Source organism: Panthera onca, chromosome B3 (assembly GCF_046562875.1).
Source record: "Panthera onca isolate mPanOnc1 chromosome B3, mPanOnc1 haplotype 2, whole genome shotgun sequence".
Taxonomy (NCBI): domain Eukaryota; kingdom Metazoa; phylum Chordata; class Mammalia; order Carnivora; family Felidae; genus Panthera; species Panthera onca.
Window position 1 is genome coordinate 21,592,748 of NC_138344.1, and position 18,004 is coordinate 21,610,751.

Sequence of the window (18,004 nt, forward strand, 5' to 3'; positions counted from 1 at the left end):
CTGCTTGGGGGTGGGGGGGTGGAGAGCTGCCCCCGCGCAGCCACGCCCCGGCCTGCCGCCCTCGGACGTCCTGCGTCAGCGTGCCCAGCTCCCGGCTCAAATTTCCGCTCCTCCTCCCGCCGGCCAAGAGGGCACGCCCATTGGCGAGGGCAGGCCCCGAGGCCGGGCCGGTCCTTCTTGCGGCCCGGATTGGTCCGGCCGCCTACCTACGAACCAACGGCGTCCGCCCCTGCCCTAGGCCACGCCCCCTCCCCAGGCGCGGGCGCGCGACCGCTCTATCCTTACGGTGCGCGCTCTGGGATCCCCGCCCCCTCCGCGCGCGCAGTTCCCCGCGGCCGCCGCCGCCTGTAACCTGCGCCGCCAGGATGTGGCTGGGGGCTGACGTCGGGTCCAGATGTGGCCCCGGCCCCGCCCACCCCCGGGGCCGGGCCGCCCACACCGAGCCGCGGCGCGCACGGCGGCTGTCCCGCCTGCCACAATGCGCGGCGAGGCTGCGGCCGCGACTTGGCGAGACAGTCACTAACGTCGCTGCTCGGCATCCTTAGGACAGGCCGCCTCTGACGCCGCGCGGGGACCCCACGGGCCCGCGCCCCCCATGCGCTCACTCTTTGGTGCCCGGCCGGGCGGGCGCCTCGCGGACGCGGAGCCGCGCGGGTGACGGCAGAGGCGGCTGCGCGCCTAGCCCAGCCCGCGGAGAGGGCGCGCCGCGCCCCCGCCCCCCGCCCGCTCTCCGGAGGCCGTGGGTGCGGATGCGCCGCTGACGACTCGCAGCGACCAGCAGTGCCGCCGGCCCGCCGGCCGGAGACCGCAGCATGGCAGCCGCCGCCTATGTGGACCACTTCGCCGCCGAGTGCCTCGTGTCCATGTCGAGCCGCGCGGTTGTGCACGGGCCGCGGGAAGGGCCGGAGCCCGGACCCGAAGGCGCGGCCGCCGCTGTCGCCGCCACGCTGCCCCGCGTCGAGGAGCGCCGCGACGGCAAAGACAGCGCCTCGCTCTTCGTGGTGGCGCGGATCCTGGCGGACCTCAACCAGCAAGCGCCGGCGCCCGCCCCGGCGGAGCGCAGAGAGGGCGCCGCGGCCCGGAAGGCGAGGACCCCCTGCCGCCTGCCGCCTGCGCCGCCACCCGCCCCCGAGCCCGCCTGCCCCGGCGGCGAAGGTGCGGCGGCCGCGCCCCTCAGCCCCGCGTGGAGCGAGCCCGAGGCCGAGCTCGAGGCGGGGCTGGAGCCCGAGCGGGAGCCAGGGCCCACGGGGAGCGGCGAACCCGGCCTCAGACAAAGGGGCCGGCGGGGCCGAAGTCGCGCCGACCACGAATCCCCGCAGAGAAAGCACAAGTGCCACTACGCGGGCTGCGAGAAAGTTTACGGGAAATCCTCGCACCTCAAGGCGCACCTGAGAACTCACACAGGTCAGTAGGGCCGCCCGGGCGCCCAGAGCGCGCGGACGGGGACAGCGCAAGCTACCGGGCCACGCCCCCGGAGCCGCCGGCCGGGCGCGAGGGGCAGTGGGGCCGGGAACGGTCGGGGCCTCGCCCCTTCCCCCCCGCCACACGGTCCCGCGGCCGGCCCCGCGCGCCGAGCGAGGCGGGTCCGTGAGCTGGGAGCCGGCGCCCGCCCGGCGACCGCGCCCCCGCCGGGCACGCCCCCTCCCCGGGCACTCTCGGGCGGGGCCGCGGGGGCGGATGTCGTCATCTAGGCTGCGGGCGTAGACCCCGCCGAGGCCGAGGGGCGGCGCGAGCAGGTGCGGGCGAGCTGGGTGGGGGCCGCGCGTGCTGCTCTGGGAGACAGGCGGTGGGGGCGCCCCGGGGCCTCGGGGGAGGCGGGGTGCCCTCGCCCGGCCCCTCCCCTACCGGCCCCTCCCTCGCCGGCCGGGCGCGCGCTCGGGATGGGAGGGACCCGCCCGGCCCGGCCCGGGCGAGCGGCGGGCGAAGTTCACGCGGGGACAGGGCTCCCTCCAGCCACTCGGCACATTCTTCACTCTCCTCTTCCTGTAATTTTTCCAGCGCTCTAAGGTTTAATTTGTCCAAACCAGAGCCAGCGGCGGCCGACGCGGGTGGCGGCCCTGGTTCCCCGCCGGAGGCTCTTTGTGGGAGCCCCGCCCATCCGGCCGGCGGGGGCGCGCCCGACCCGAGGGGGCTCTTCGGCCTGGGGGCGCTTTCTCCAGAAAGGAGAGCCCTGTTCACTGCCGGCCTTGTGCGCCTCCCTTTTCCCGGCCCTGCTCACCTGCCGGGTGCCGGATGCGTGCGGGCGGCACCAGCACCGGGACGGGCGGCCTCAGCGGACCAGGGACCTCGTAGTTGTTTTTCTTTTTTTAAACACAAAGGTGGGAACAATGTTTTAAGGGATGGTAACCTTTCTCTTTCAGTTTGGCTTAAAGAATTGTGTATTTCCTCTGGGCTCACGTTAAGTCTTCTGGTACACTTAATTCTTTCGCATTTGGAGCAGGTTAAAAAACCCGTATAAATATACTGTTACCTTGTTACCAAAGGTTTAGACTTCACATTTGTACAATAGTTCGGAAGCTAGCTAAAAACTGCAGTCCTGAAGACCCTGCAGCTGAAAGACCCCCGTCTCCTGGTAAATTTGGAACTGAGCTGTCTCCAGGTCTGCAGGTGTCAAGGCCAGCGGATCTCAGACAAACCTTTACCTCAGAAGCTGCCCCCGCGGTTTTGGTCCCTTGCTGTGGCCGCAAGGGATAGCTCGGCCGGTGGTGGGGTCGAGGGTGAAGGCGGGGCCATTCTACTCATTCTTAGTCGGAATTTAGGGTGTGTGGACCGAGATAGGGGGTGGGGTTAGTGTAGGGGTGTTGGTTCAGACTGGGAACCTTACTGCCAGGGTGGGTGTGGCCGTGGAGGAGGGGCCAAACTACGTTCGGATCCTGTAGCACCCAGATTACGGGGGCGGGGGCAGTGCATGGGGCGTGGCTCGAGGACCTCCTTGCGGGGGCGAGGCCAGTACTGGGCAGGTAATTTAAGGATAGGAGACTCTCTGCGTCCTGTTTCACGGTGGCTTTCCACTCGGCTGGTCGGGTTCGAGAATTGTGGAGGGGCTGGTTGAGGGCCGGGGCTCGCTGTCACGGACCGGGCAGGCTTGGATGGGGGCCTTAGCTGGAGGATAGCGTCTGGGTTTGCTTGCCCCCTGATCCAGGCTGTAGTGTTCCTGAGTGGGCCCCTTGGCTAGATGATTGCTCCGAGGCAATGAGAACTCGGGTCTCCCTCAGTGGGGTGGAACCCAGCCTCTCTGGGGTGCTCTGAAACCCGAAGCAAGCAGAAGAGGATGGAACCAACACTCTGACTGTAGTGTGCTGTGTCTAAGAGCAGGGAACGGGGCTTGCCCTCCCTGTGTGCAGAAACATGAGGCCCTACCTCTGGAGGAGATGTAGATTTCCAGGTCCCAAATACTGACCTTCAGCCAAACACTACAGTTTAAGTGGTGCCCCAGGTGAATCTGATTATGAACCAAGAACTCACCTCTGGAGGGAGTCTGGTTCAGCTTCTGGTGGAGGGCATGACTAGGGAGCCCATTTCCAGCCTGCCCCCAAGTGTGCAGAACATAATTAACTGGTGTTCGTAGAGGAGACAAGGGTAGCCCACAGGCCACAGTGGGTGACCAAGGGGACAGGCTACCCTGGGAAGACCTGAGCAGCAGCCCCCGGTTCTGAGATAGCTGTGGTTTGGTTTGTGTGCTTCCAGCAGCTTTCTGGGGGGTCTCTGCCGACAATGGTTCAGGTCATGCCAGGCCCTCTACTCCACTAGGAGCAACCCCCCACCCCCCAACCAACCCACCTGCAGCAATTTCATGGCAGAGGGTGAATATCAAAATCATTTTAGCCAAGAAGGCAGTTCACAACTTGCTCTGTCTAGCTCTGTGACCAAGGACGGGTCCACAGACCTCCCTGCAGCTTGGTCATGTCTCGCCTGACCACTTGGAAGGTCTGTGGGAAATGAGGCTGTGTGTTTGAGAACCTTTGGGAAGTACAAGCCTCAGCCTTGACTCTGGGGAGACCTGGACTTCCCTGACTGCTTCGATCTCCCAGAGCTGCCTGGACTGCTTAGTTGTATGGCAGTGTCCTGAGGACTGATTACCCTGTCACATTTAGGTAATTGTTGATGTTAAGCAAACACGTGATCAAACAAAGACACTCACATTTTTGCAACCCAAGCTGCTTTTTTTTTTTTTTTTCCCCTAAGGCACTTATTATTTAGCTAATCAGAATTTCCAGCCCAGATCTGGGAATTTGCTTAGTCTTGCCTTGGGGAGTAGCAAGACCAGGAACATGTTTTCTTGGAGGCTGAAGGGCTTTGATGTGAACATTCAAGAACTTTGAGAAGGAAAGGCCTCTGGCCTTCTGAGGGCAGATCTCCACCTGAGCCAGCCAGGAGATTCCTGCTTGTTGTCTGGAGTGGTGGGGCTTGGCGGGTCCCCAGCAGTAATGGCCACTCAGTCTTTCTTGGCAGAGATGCCTTGAATACATTCCTACCTATTTGTTCCTGCAAAGAATCGTTTTCAGAATGTCTCTGTGCCCTGTTTTCCCTGCAGCACTGGGAGCTAAAAATCCAATTGCATGCTGCATGAGCTGGGCCCATTTCAGCAGCTCTGGGGGCCTTGCTGGAAAGGGGGGCACTGTGTTGTGTACAGCCCCTCCCTCCTGCAGACATCCAGAGAGAGACATGCCTGGTCACCTGGCCCTCTTTTTGCGGGTGGAGGTAGAGTTAAGATTGCATTCTTAGCCATTTCCTGTAATAATTTGGGTGGGGTTAGTTTGAAGTTTAGCCACCGAACAAGGGATTTGATCGTGAGTGAGATTATTGGGGCAGGGTATTCAGGGTATTTAGGTCCCCTCCCCCAACACAAACTCTGGCTATAGAGCCTGGTTTCTAACCACATTCCTCCCATGTACCCCTCGAAGGTGCTTCCTGGTGCAGCTGCCTTGGACAGGCAGCCTGTCAGGGAGTGAGTGGCAGGGATCTCCTTCACCCAGGGCAAAGCCATGCTGGCAGATGGCCAGCACTTTGTTCGGGACACATCCACGCTGGTGGGTCCCGTCCCGTCTCCCTCACAGTCCCAGGCTGCCAGTGGGCCAGTTGTGAAACTTCAAACAATGCAGAAGTGTGTAGGCAGAATGTGCCAGCCTTCTCTTCCTCTGGCTAACCACTATCACCTCCTGTTGGTGTTTCCCTTTACAGACCCTTTTAGTGGATTTGCATGTATGCATGTGTGTGCATCCACACAGACATCTGAAAACTATACATGTAGGATCCTAGCAAATATATTCTACCACAGGCTTTTTTTTGGTGTGCTTATTTAACAAGGCACCTTTGTTCTTTATCTGGGCTGCGTGGTATTCCCAGGTGTGGCTGCGTGACTGTACCACAACTTGTTTAGCCTTTATCTTGAAAGGATAGTTATGTTGCCTTCTCATTTTTTATCGTTTCATGCCTGTGGCAGTAGAATCCAGTATGTGTGTTGGTGCAGAGGAGCTGGCATTTCTGTAGGATTGAGACCTGGCAGTGTTATTGATAGTAGTGTAGACAGCATTTACATGCATTGTGGAGTTACCATGTTAACTTAAAAGACATGTTATGTTTTTAAAGGAAATAGCACATTATGTTTTTAAAGGAAATAGATGGAGGTCTTGGTCTCCCCAGTACTGAAGTTCCTGCTGTGTTGCTGACTTTTTTTTTTTTTTTTTTTTACTTCTTCCAGTTCTTCTTTTGCACATGTGAGATCATCATATTGAGAACATTTAAAACAACCCTAAAACCACCATTATTCTCTCATGGCTCATGACCAGCTCTCCTGCTGCCATCTTTTTTTTTTTTTTTTTTTAATTTTATTTACTTATTTTGAGAGAGAGAGAGAGAGAGAGAGAGAGAGAAAGAGAACGAGAACTGAGGGGGGAGGGGCAGAGAGAGAGAGAGGGAGACAGAGGATCCAAAACAGGCTCTGTGCTGACAGCAGAGACCCTGATGTGGGGTTCGAACTCACAAACTGCGAGATCATGACCTGAGCCAAAGTCGGACGCTTAACCTGCTGAGCCACCCAGGTGCCCCTCTCCTGCCATCTTTACTTGGCTTACCCTGCAGCCTAGCCTGGGTAAGGGCTCAACCCCTGCAGCAGTCAGCTGTGCCCTCGCACCCTGAAGTGCCTCCTGGCTTGTTGGCCCTGGGGGAGGGACTGATGTGATGCCTTTTGAAACTGTCCCTCTCCTGGCTAAAAGAGGGCTGGAGCCCTTCCTGTGTGAGCAATCTGACAGGACCACCCTTGACTTAACCAGAGGTACCATGTGCAAGGCTTCAAATCTGGAAGACAGCCCCGCCCCTTCAGAGTTGGCACTGTGAAGTCTGCTCACTGAAATGAGCTCATGACAGCCCCGACACTGTAAGGGCCTGTTTGCTTTGACCTTATTCTGAATTGAGTTGGTCGTTAGGTTCCTAGATGTAGCAAGTTAAAAGGGGAAAGGGGAGATAAGATAGCAGCTACAACCAAGGAAGGAAATAAGCCAACAAGTTATTAATATGTGTATGTGTGTGTATGCACGTGTATCTAAATCTATAACTCAAGAAACCCAACCCAGCCACACTGTGCTGGAACGAATGTGGTGCTGTTTGTGGAGGGGCCTGTAGTCCTCCTCAGTAGTCCCCTAGGCCTGCATTCTATAATAACTGACATTTGTAACAGCGGTCTTGACATATCAGGGCACTATTAAAGTGTGTCTGGTTTATGCTTTAAGAAAGTAGTTAAACTCATTTTTGAAATGAAAACTTCAGGGATGATACACTCAGCTCTCTGTTGTATCTAATAGCAGGCTGCTTGCTAGGGACAGGCATTGTTCTGTTTGCATTCATTCCTCATACGCTTTTTAATCTTCACAGGACCCTATGAAATAGGTACTGTTGTTATTACTAGTTCTCAAATAATGATGCCAAGGCCCAGATGGATTAAGAAATATGCCCACAGTCACACAGCAAATGAAGGGGGAGCTGAGGTTTGTGCCTGGGCAGCCACACTTCTGAGTTTGGGTCTGCCCGCTGTGCCTGGCTGCTCTTCCTGCCTGGACCTGTGTTCCAGGGGAGGGCAGGTGCCTCCTGGTATTTAGAAGTCTTCCTGTCCCAAGCACACTGCTTCCTTCACAAATTCTTATTGTGAAATGTTAAGGGAGTAATACAGTGAACGCTCATACGTTCCTCTAGACTCCTCAGTTAAATATTTGTCACCCTTTTATTTTTATCCTTTTTTCCCCTTTCTCTACTGTATTTTCTCCCTTGCCTATCTCTCCTCTCTCTTTAAATAGTACATATTATGTAACATACAGTCCATATTCACTTCTCCTAATGATCGCCAAGATGTCCCATGTAGGGTCTGGAATCCAGTTCATCACACATTGTGTATGGTTGGCCTGTCTTTTTAGTTTCCTTTAGTCTGGGACAGTCTTGGCCTTTTGTTGTATTGGCATTTTAGGGATCCAGATTAGTTGTCTTGTGGAACATCCCACAGTCTGGATTTGTCAGATTGCTTCCCCCTGATTAGATTTAGCATAAACAGTTTTTGGTGGGAAATATGACACAGGTCATATAATGTTGGGCACTTGCACGCACCACAGTGGAGGCTCGTGTGGTCAGGTTGTCTGATTGCTGGATCACATACATGGTTAAAGTGGCATCTGCCAGGTCTCTTCACTATAAAGGGACACTCTCCTCCTGATAATAAGTAACTGGTAGGTAGGGTGACACTCCAAGACTGGGTTTTTGGAGGGTTAGGGTGCTGCTGGTCCTGCATGTACAGCCAGGTGCTGTGTTGGTGCAGGTGCAGTGTCTGCCCATCTCTGTTCAGCCCCCTTCTGTCTGGTCCACCTGGTAGGTTTCTGTTTCATCTTCTGACTGGACAGTCCATTGACTGGACAAGTGCTGGCATTTCTGGGTCCTGCTGTTGGAAGTCCTTTTATAGTCAAAGGACAGCTCAGCCTAGTCTTAGGAGCTCCCTTCCCAAACAAACAACACGCCCTGATTTTATTTTGAATGAAAGTCTTTCCAGATGGTACTTACAGCCTTTTTTTTAGTTAGCTCACCCTGGCTCTGTGGCCACAGGTGACCCATCCCCCAGGCCTGGGGGTGGGGGGGGCGTCGGCCTGCAGCCAGTGATACCCTTAGGGTCTTGGTGGGTGTCTACATGCTTTCCAGAAGAAAATAAATATTGATCTAAGTTCACACACCCAAGCCTGTTTTACTTCCCTTTCATAGCGCCAAGTGGGGTCATTTTCTTGAGAAGTCAACTTCCCATCAAAATGGAAATAAACTTTGAAGTGTTGTCTCCAGCTTGGCAGTTGAGAAGTGACTGCTGTGATGGGACTAGGATGGGGGTGGTGGGGGTTTGGCTGCCATGGCCCCTGGGGGGGACCCTGAGCCTGGAAGGCCTTCCCCTGCTCTAGGTCAATATAATGGAGACTCAAATGCTAATTTTTTACTCTTTTGACAGTGACTTGACACTAGGCACTTGATGTAAGACAGAGAAATCTTCACCCAACCAAAAGCTCTGTCATTTGGCTACACTTACACACACGTAAATGTGCTGTCTGGTTTGATGTTGCATCCAAGCCTGGAACGTGTTTACATGGGACCTGTGATTCTGGTTCATTTACTCAGTTTGATCTCAATCCTGTCTTCCAACATCTGTGGATCAGCCCTGTGCCAGTCAGCCTTCTTGGAGGCATGGAGTCCCCTCAGCTGAAACTAGGCTGTGGTAAAGAGGTTGGTCATCTGCCCTGCCATCCCCCTTGCCCCTTTTAGTGTGCCCTGGCACTGGTGTGCCTTCCATTCAGCTCCTGTTCCCCTTCTGCCCCAGGGCCTGGACATTATCCCGTTTGCTGTTGGACATCATGTGCATGGTCAGGGGAGCAGCCTTGACCAGTCCATAGTTTTAACTAACATCATCCTGGACAAACAGAACAGAGGGTACAGGTTTTTATTTTGGGGTGTGTGTGTTGGGGGTGGGGGCGTCTGTTTATTGTTCTTCTTTTTTGAAGTTCATCACACAAAAATACTTGCTAACCAGGAACTTGGCCACACTCCGTGGCGATTGGCCAGTCTGTCCCAAGGTGACCTGTTTGGAAAAGCACTGAGGATTGATGCCTCAGATTAAATGTCCCTGTGCTGCTGCCACAGGGGTGTGGCCTTCCTGCATGGGTGGGTGACCCATGGTCCCCTGAGCACAGGGTACAAGCTCATCTCCTTGGAGCTAGAGCCCAGGGAACATCATGGAAGAGCTTTGCAAGAAATAGGGGCCCAAATTAAAAATCACTCACCAGAGAGCACATGGTTCAGTGTCTTTGTTGGGCTCCTGTCCCAGGAGCTTCTGAAGGTGGAGTTCTGGCATATGGCTGTCTCCTGCAAACATGGGGCCAGTTGGAAGGAAGCTTGGGAATGGGAGGAGGATGAAGTGGGCTTAGAGGAGCTCAGGGGGCTTCCTGCTCCCTACCCAGGACCACCACATCGACGTGGAGGGGTATCAGCAAGGCGATGGCTAGACAGCTTGGCTGGTGGTCAAGGGCCTAAATTGGGGCCTTCTGACACTCTTGTGTTAGTAGGACTGATGTCATTCTCCTTGAGTATGTGTAGGACCCTGTACACTTCCTCTCTGACTTTTTCACTTGTCTTTAACTCTCTTTTATGGTATAAATGCTTGCTCACACACACACACAAAGGATAAAGGGAATTTGGTTTGGGGCTAGAGGTAGAAGTTAGTTAATGGCAGATCAAGAATAGAGGTTTTTGCAAGGAAGTGTTGGGAAAGAGAGGAAACAGAAGAGGCATACTTGAGCCTTAGAGCTCAGCCCTTTAGGGGAGAGAAGTAGGGGCCTAGGCGCCCAGGTGTGTCCTTGGCACAGAGTGATGTTTGACCTGGGTCATTGGCTGGGCTAGTTGTTCAAGACCATGTCTGGGATTAAGGGAAGGGTCTGAGAACTGGGGGTTGGCACCATGGGTGTACCTCAGACATCTTACCGGTAACAAACTCAAATGTATTTTCATTGAAGGAGAAATAATAAATGTTAATTTATTTTTTTTAATTACATAGTTGCCCTTCTAACAAGTGATGGACAATCTGGCTACTTAGCAGTCTGTTGTCTTAGTTTACATTCTGCCGTCTGCTTCCCTGCCTTACTGCCTGTTGGCCTCATTCCCTCGACTGGCCACATCTGGTTTGTCCACTGTTCATTGTGGTCCCCATGTCTTTCCCCACACCCCTCCATGGTCCGGGAATACTGAATGGCGGGTGGTGGGGTAGGTGGGGACCTGGGCCCTGGAGACACCATGCAGTGGTCCTCTCCATCCCATCATGGAGATCTTGCCTGCTCCTTCCAGTGGCTTCACATTCTGGATTTCCTTGTGCTTATTCATCAGTTGCCATTTTTGTCTCTGAATGGTGTGGTGGAGGAGGCGGTCCCTCATAGCAGCCTGTGGGGACCCAGAAGGGACTCCTGCTTGCAGCCCTGTGTGTTAAGGGCAGTTTCCCAAGGTTTCCTAGTCTTTTCCGGAGTGCATCTTTTTGGCTGCTTGCATGGCATGTCCTGCTTTCTAAAATTACTTTGCTGATTGGCCATAGGCCTCTAGGGTGAAGGGGAAGGTCCAGGGGCTTTGCAGGTTGCTGTCTTTTATCCTGAGGAGATGTAATATCAGAATTTTATGCCATGCCCTCTCTGTTGGGGTGGGGCTAGGGTCTGCCATCGGAGGCCTTATGCTGTCCTGGTGGTGAGCACAAAGGTCATTGTCTTGAGTTGCTGTTAGGTCTTTGGGTCTCAAAGGAAATCCAGCCTCGGCTTCTTCTAGGTTCTGATTTGAAGCTGTTCTTCCTTGATGGTTGGTGGGTGTTACATGTTAGCATTTTGCTTTGGATGGGTTGCCTCATTCTGAAGTGTACTAACTTTAGCCTTTGAAAAACTTCCACTTTCATTTCCCTTTCCCTGATCTCACTGGTCTCCTTGAATCTGAGCTGAGACTCCTTCCCACACTCAGGCCCTCCTGTCCCACATTCAGTACTGCACCGTGGCCTCAGAAGACAGATATTTATGTGTGTGTGCGTGTGTGTGTGTGTGTGTGTGTGTGTGTGTGTGTGCGCGCGTGTGTGCGCGCGCGTGCGTGCATGCACTGTTAGCTGCCCCCAAAGCTCAGGAGATTGTTCCTTTGGAAGTAAGCCAGTCACAAGGCATCTGGCCAGGTGGCACAGGCTGCAGCAGGGATGGTTTGTTCTTCATGACCCCCAGTGGGGCTGTATCACCTCAAAGCCAGGGCCTTGCAAGAGCAGAGAAGGAGGGAGTAGTATGTGCTGGATAGGGTGGGGACCCAGGAGCCAAGCTGGAGGGTGTGCAGTCCAGGTCCCTGGTGGAGTTCTCCTTCTCAGGCCATTCTGCCCTTGACCTTTTTCACTGGGGCAGACAGTCTGGTATGGGGGACTGGATGAGGCCAGGTGCATGGAAGCTCTTTGCCTACCCAGCCGAGTGTGCAACCTGGTGTGCCCTCACTTCTCATACTCCACCACCACCTCCTGCTCCTTGCTTCCCCTCCTCTCCTCCTTTCTCCCCTTTCCTACTGTTCCCCGCCCACCTCCCCCTTCTCTTGCTCCTTTCCTCCCTTCCCTTCCCCCCTCCTTCCACCCTCTTCTGCTTACCCCCTTCCCTCTCCTCTCCGTTTTCTCCCCCTCCTCCTTTCCCTTCCTCCTCTTTTTCCTCCCCCTCCCCTTCCCCCTCTCCTCTCCTCTCCCTCCTTGCACCCCAGGACTAAGCACATTTTTAACTTGCCGTCAGGGGTTTCCAGCCCACAGGACTAAGGCAGGAGGGTGTACTGGGGGAGTAGGGCCCCAGGAACTTGAGGAGAACCAGTGAAGATACCTCTCCTTTGTGCTGTAGCCCAGGCTCAGCCTGGGAGACCCTGTGGGGCGGCTGTGGCTTCCTCCTTGCACCCTCTGGGGATGCCCTGGCAGCTCTTCCCTGGGAGGTAGCCTGGTGGGCTGTCAGCCTCCTACACAATGAGAGGTAAACAGTGGGTCACCTTGGCAACTGGCGGAGCTGGGGCTCAAAGTGCTTGTGGCAAGAGAAGTTCTCATTGTCTCAAGTTTCTGGGATGGCGTTCTGTTTTGATTTTTTTCTTTAATTAGCTGGAGTGACTAAGATACCAAAATGACTGACCTGGTTCCTATAATTTCTTAATAAACATTTATATTCTCTTCATAGGAAGAACATTTCTTCCAGTGATTCATTGACTTTTTCTTTTAGACTATGGCAAGGCCCTGGCGAGGCAGGGTGGGGGTGGCACAAAGGGCCCCCACTGCCGACAGCCACGCCAGCTGGCGAGGGTCCAGGCCCTGGGCGCACTTATGTAAACACCACACCAAGATTGTACTGGTTTTGAGGTTGATTATGTTCCATGGAAAATTTGGGGGCGATGCCTCTCTTATCTTGGGGTGTTCAGATCCCCATAACTGGAGCTTCCAGAAGTCCTCTGAGAGACCTGTAAGTCTTTCTGAGCCTAAGCAGTGTTCTTTTCACCCGATGCCAGATTCTCCTGGGAGGCCAAGGTGTGAACTAGTTTTACATCTTGGTACAAGGTGACGCTTCAGCGCGTTTGCTGTTAAACAGTAACTGCCCATATGTGCGTAGCTTGGGCTGGATGTGCCAGATTGGGTGGCCTCCTGCCACCCTGCTGGCTGTCTGAGGGAGTGCCAGGCCACGCAGGGCCCTGGGAGGTGCTGGTGAAGCTCAGCCCCAGGTTCTTGTGCAGGCCTTGCCCTTTACCTGGGGCTTCCTTGGGCCTCTCTGCTCCATCCCCCTGTCTATTACCCAGTACAGTCACCTGCCCCATCGAGGAGGAGCCCAGTGAGTACATCGGAAGGCTGAAAGTTGACTTCCTTCGTTTTATCATTGGTAGAGGTGATCCAGGTGGCCCTGGCTGGTGGTGTGTCCTTCGAACTGCTCTGCAGTTAACACCTAGGCCTGCATCCAGAGTCCCTTCTTCATCCTGGGCACGCAGGGCCCCTGGGTCCCCTTCTCTCCACATAGGCTGAATTCTTGCTGGGTTGGGCCGGGCTGCCCTGTGGCCTCATGGCCAACACCCTGTGTGTACCTGTGTCGAAAGCATTTCCCTGCAGCGGGACTGTTGCCATCACTGGGGGTGGGGGGTGGGGGGTGGGGTTGAAGTCCACCAACCCCAAACTGAAGGAAATGTCTGTATTTGTTGCATTTATTTGTGGTGAGTCTCTGGTGTTACCTGTTCATGCACTGTGCCTTTCAGCTTTTCCAGATTTTTCTGTCAGTTGCTGGGCAGCCTCCCTACCTGGTCACTGAGAAGCCTTGTCATCCTTTCTCCCTTTGTACGAGACCTTTTTCAAGGATGTACCTAGAATTAGATTTTTTTTTTCTTGGTGAAGAATTTACATTTTTTATGACATTGAAGAAAAAACACAAAGGTGTTGAAATGGCATTGAAGAGTGTTGAAAGTTCAAAGCCCTAATCCATTTGGGAGTTTTGTCAGAAATCCGGTGCGTCTGTGTGCCCTTTGTCAGTCCTAACAATTTGGCCTTTGGACTTTGGGCCCCACCCCACTGCCCTCTCCTCCCAGCAGCGGGCAAGTTTGTGTGCCCGGTGTTACAGTCAGCTCCTGAGGGAGCCTCTCAGTGTTTTTATCAGAGAAAGTCCTTTTTGCCTGATTATGCTTTGTCATTTAAACAGAGGGACTAAATGGAATGTTGATGAGGACTCCAGGCTTTGGAGTGAGAACAGATTGAGCTGGCCAGGGTTCTTATCTGTAAAGCAGGTTGGGGCATGCTGACCTCAGAGGAGAGGAGGAGTGTGTGTGCGAGTAGACTGTGTGGCGTATGAATGTGTGGTGTATGCATCTGTGTTGAGTGGGGGTAGGGTTTGTATGTGTCTGTGTGGTGTGTGTCTGTGTGTTTAACCTGCAGGAGCAGAATTTCACCCACTACAGTGATGCTCTTGGGCACCCGAATGAACATTTTTGCTGCCTTCTCTTTTGAAAAAGGAAAAAAAAAAGAACAGAACAAACAACAACAGACAATTTAGAACTACTTTTTTGAAACAGGTGCCAGCTCACGTCCCCACCCTCTGGCACCGCATGTGGGGTGACCCTCACCGGCCTTGTGGCCCCAGCCACGCCCCAGTCCATAAAATGCCCATCTTGAGTTGTGGGAGGATGAAGCAGGAGCCTGCCACAGAAAGGCAGGTTCCTTGAGGATCTTGTTGCTATGGAGACCTGCTTCCTGGGGAGCTGTGCTCAGGCTAGGACGGCCCCCTCTCAGGTGAGCCTCATTTGTTACTGGGTAACCGTAATGGAGCCCTCCCAGGCCCCAGCCAGCTGTACCTGGCCTGACGCTTTTTAAAGAGCAGAAGCAGCTGAACGGGAACCTTGAGGTGGAAGACCCCGTCACTGGTCACCAGAGCAGTTCTGGGTGTGCCCAACAGCCTGAGGTGGACTCAGGCCTAGCAGCATCTCCCTGCCATGGCGTCAGACAGCCTCGTGGTGACAGACACTGTGCCAGCCCTGCCCAGTGACTCCACCTAAATGGAAGGACTTTCTGTGTCCAGGTGTGCTCTGCGGGAGACTTCCAGAAGCACGATGACTGAGTTCATACCCACAGCCTAGCTCTTGAGTCCGAGGGCAGCAGAAATCCTGCTTGCTGTGAAACTTGCTTCACCCAACACTCCCAGTGGCTCCTTCAAGTGGAGAGCGCCTGGTTCTGCTGCTAGAGCCGCTTAGACGCGGACGCGCGCAGCCAGGGAATCCCACTCAGGACTCATATTTGCTATTTTTGTAACTTCCTGGGCTTCTCTGGTTTCAGCACTCATTCTGCTTCTTGTTTGCAGGAGTAATTGCTTTCATGAGCTTTGGGCCATCTGTGGATTTCTTTTCCCCTCTATTTTTTTTTTCTTTTTTGGGGCAGCAATTCTATGTTCACAGATATGAGAATTGTTTCCTAAAGGGAAGCATGAAAGCGTTCTTGAGGCTGGCTTTTCAGCTGTCGAACCACAGTTTCATACCCTTTTCCTGCTTGCTTTTCATCTTCGTGTGAATGTGTTTGGCATCAAGATGCTTCCTGTGTGGTCTGAGGTGACTATTTTGAATGAATGTAAGGGCTGAGGGCATCTAGTCTGAGATGACACCTGGGCACTAACGTGGCCTTCCTTGCTCTCTCCTGGCATCTCCTTGTTCCAGAGGATATTTGTGAACATTGGGTCGGGGGAGGGGTTCCCTTTCCTCCTGTGGACCCCACCCGGCCCCTCTGCTCAGACAGGAGAGGCCACCAGGGACCTGTGTTGTTTCTGTCTCCTGCTGGAGTGGCCAAGTGGGCCTCCTCCCTTTTTGGCTCTGAGTGAGTGGGCTGTTGTGAGACCCCTGAGCTGACCCTTCTGGTTCAGGTGCAGCTGCTGTAGCTGTCTGCTCAATGCCACCTGGGAGAAGCAGCGGCCGGGTCTGTGGTGGCCACGTTTGGATGCCCTTCAACGTGTAGAGATAGGCATGTCCCCTGTCCTTCTCATAGGGGTGGGGGAGCAGAAGCCAGGGCTGTCTGTGCAGCAGCCTGGACAGGTGCAGTCTCCAGTAGAGGTGGCTGACCTGGCCTCTGCAACCTGTGCTTTCCCAGTCAGCACCCCGGGTGAGTGGGGAGATTGCCTGCAGGGTGCTCACCTGTGTGGAGAAGGCAAGGGGGCTGGAGGGGTGTCCAGCCTCCTGTGGGGCCCAGCGTGGGGAGGCATTTCATCCAGTAGCTGGCCTGGGTGCTCAAGAGCCCTCACAGGGCATGGGCCCACCTGTGCTAGCCGCATCCTGGGCTACAGTGGTGTAAACTGGATTTCATATGTTAGGGTACAGTTTTCAACAACGTGGAAATGGCCTGGGAAATTTTCCTGCTTATACTGCCCGTTGTTGAGAGCTGGCCAGCCCTGGGTGCTCAGTGTGCTCTCTGGGTTTTGGAGGTTCTGACTCTGGACTGCCGTGACTCCATGGAAGATAGTCATGCAAAGGCCCAAGGCAGAAAACCCCAGGGCGTCTTGGGCTCTCAGGCACAGAACTGGTGTCATCTGTTTCTGAATCAGCTTGGGAAGGCCAGAGGTGTCTGCCATCTCAGTTTTTCTGGAGGGCAGAGTCACCCCTCTGCGGCTCCTGCCCAGCCCCGGGGTACTCCACGTGGTCATCCTGCTTTAATGTATCTTTGTTGAGGGAGTATCTTGTCACTGCCCCCTCTGCACCTCCTTTTCCTGTGGCTGAGTTTTGCGTAACAGTCTCCTCCCAACGAGGCAGGTCACACGGATTCAAGTGAAAGGCCCACGCCTGCCCAGCAAATACTCGTGGCACAAATAACTGGCTCTCTGAGATGACGTTGACCTTGGGGGATGCTCCCTGCTTTTATTCAAATGTTTGTGTCCACCCCACCACCCACCCCAGATTCTTATGTTGAAATTCTAATGCCCAATGTGTTGATATTTGGAGGTGGGGCTTTTGGGAGGTGATTAGGTCATGAGCCCTCATGAACAGATTAGTGCCCTTATAAAAGAGGCTCCCCAGAGCTCCCTTGCCCTTTTTTCCTTTTGAGGACACAGTGGGAAGACACCAGCTATGAACCAGAAAGAGGGCCCCCATCAGAACTCGACCATGCTGGAGCCTTGATCTTGGACTTCCTGTTCTCCAGCATTGTGAGAAATATATTTCTGCTGTTTGTAAGCTACCCCGTTGGTGGTATTTTGTTCCAGGCTGAGCAAACAAAGATGCTCCCCAACTCCTTTGGGCAAATACTCAGCAACACTTCCCCAACTACCTCAGATTAGTGCCTTGTGCCTTCAAAGTCCAGAGCCTGTCACTCCAACTGCAGGGGCAGGACTTATTCTCCCAGCCCTGCCCCTGAAGATGGGGGCACCCCAGGTCTATCCTGACAGCAGCCTGCACCTAGTCTCCCACCTGGCCTCCCTCCCTTGCAGCAGGGCTGATGTCAGCAGAGGAGTCTCCTGAGTATGTCTTCATCACTCCCTTCACCTGAGTTTTCAGGATGTTGACACTTGAAATGGGCTGTGGCTCAGAATTTTCCAAGCATCCAATTCACAGGGGTTCCAGGGAGGGGATTGGGGGTGTTGAGATCAAGGCCAGGAACCAGCAGCCCCCTAGGCACTCACCAGACATGCTTCCTTAGTACCCTAGCTGGTGACCTTTGCCTTGTGGGGTGGCCTGTCATGGGCTGGACCCACAGTGCAATGAGGGGTCACCCCCTTCTCAGGAGCCTGGCCTGAAGGTACTGTTCCCACCAGTGAGAAGGGAGAGCTCCTGGAGGACTGGGCTGTCATTCCATGCCCTATCCCAGGGCCAAACATGGTGGTCAACAGGATTTGTCCCAAGAATGTGGGGAATGAGTTCTGGTCCTTGAGTTTACAGGTTTTTGTTTTTTTCTCCTAAAAGCAGTAGAATCTTTCTTTCGACCAAATCCCATGGATTCCAGTGTAGGACCGAGTTGGGGAGGATTGCTGTCTGGCGCTGGAGGGATTTTTGGCTGTGGAGCCTTCTGTCACTGAGCAGTCCTGGGCACCCTGCACGTACCCTGAAGACAGTCCCAGTGGGGTTGGCTGTGTTGTCCCGAGGCTAGCATAGGGTCCTGCTTCTGTACCTAAGTGACTTGGCGGAAGGAAGCAAGATGAATGGAAGTCAGCCCCCAAGGCCACAGGTGCAGGCTAACCCTTGGGGCTGGGCCAGGGAGTTGGGCCCTTATGGTCTGGGCAGGTTCTTCTGGGGTCTGTGGTCAGTGTCCTGTTGCTTTTCAGAGGGTGTCACTCTGGCTGCCCAGGCTTTAATCAAGGGTGATTGGGTTGGGACTCTATGGGGTCCAGCAGGCAGAGGTAGTGATGAGACCCTGGTCAGAGCATGGGGCAGGGTGTGGCGGACAGAGGCACGTAAGGTCACAAGATGGTGGGCAGGGGAGTCTCAACCCACCCTGCAGCCTGGCTCAGAAGCACTGGGCTCTCAA

At 54.6% G+C, this 18,004-nt stretch overlaps 1 protein-coding gene across 1 annotated transcript in view; it reads left to right on the plus strand.

Annotated features, from left to right (window-relative positions):
* Nucleotides 1-295: 295 nt before the first annotated feature.
* The window catches only part of KLF13 (KLF transcription factor 13), a 50,983-nt gene continuing 33,274 nt past the window's right edge, over nucleotides 296-18,004 (plus strand). Inside the window, exon 1 of the mRNA XM_060617885.3 lies at nucleotides 296-1,404. Coding sequence (XP_060473868.2) covers nucleotides 813-1,404 — 592 coding nt within the window. The 5' untranslated portion in view covers nucleotides 296-812. The remainder of the gene's footprint in view (nucleotides 1,405-18,004) is intronic.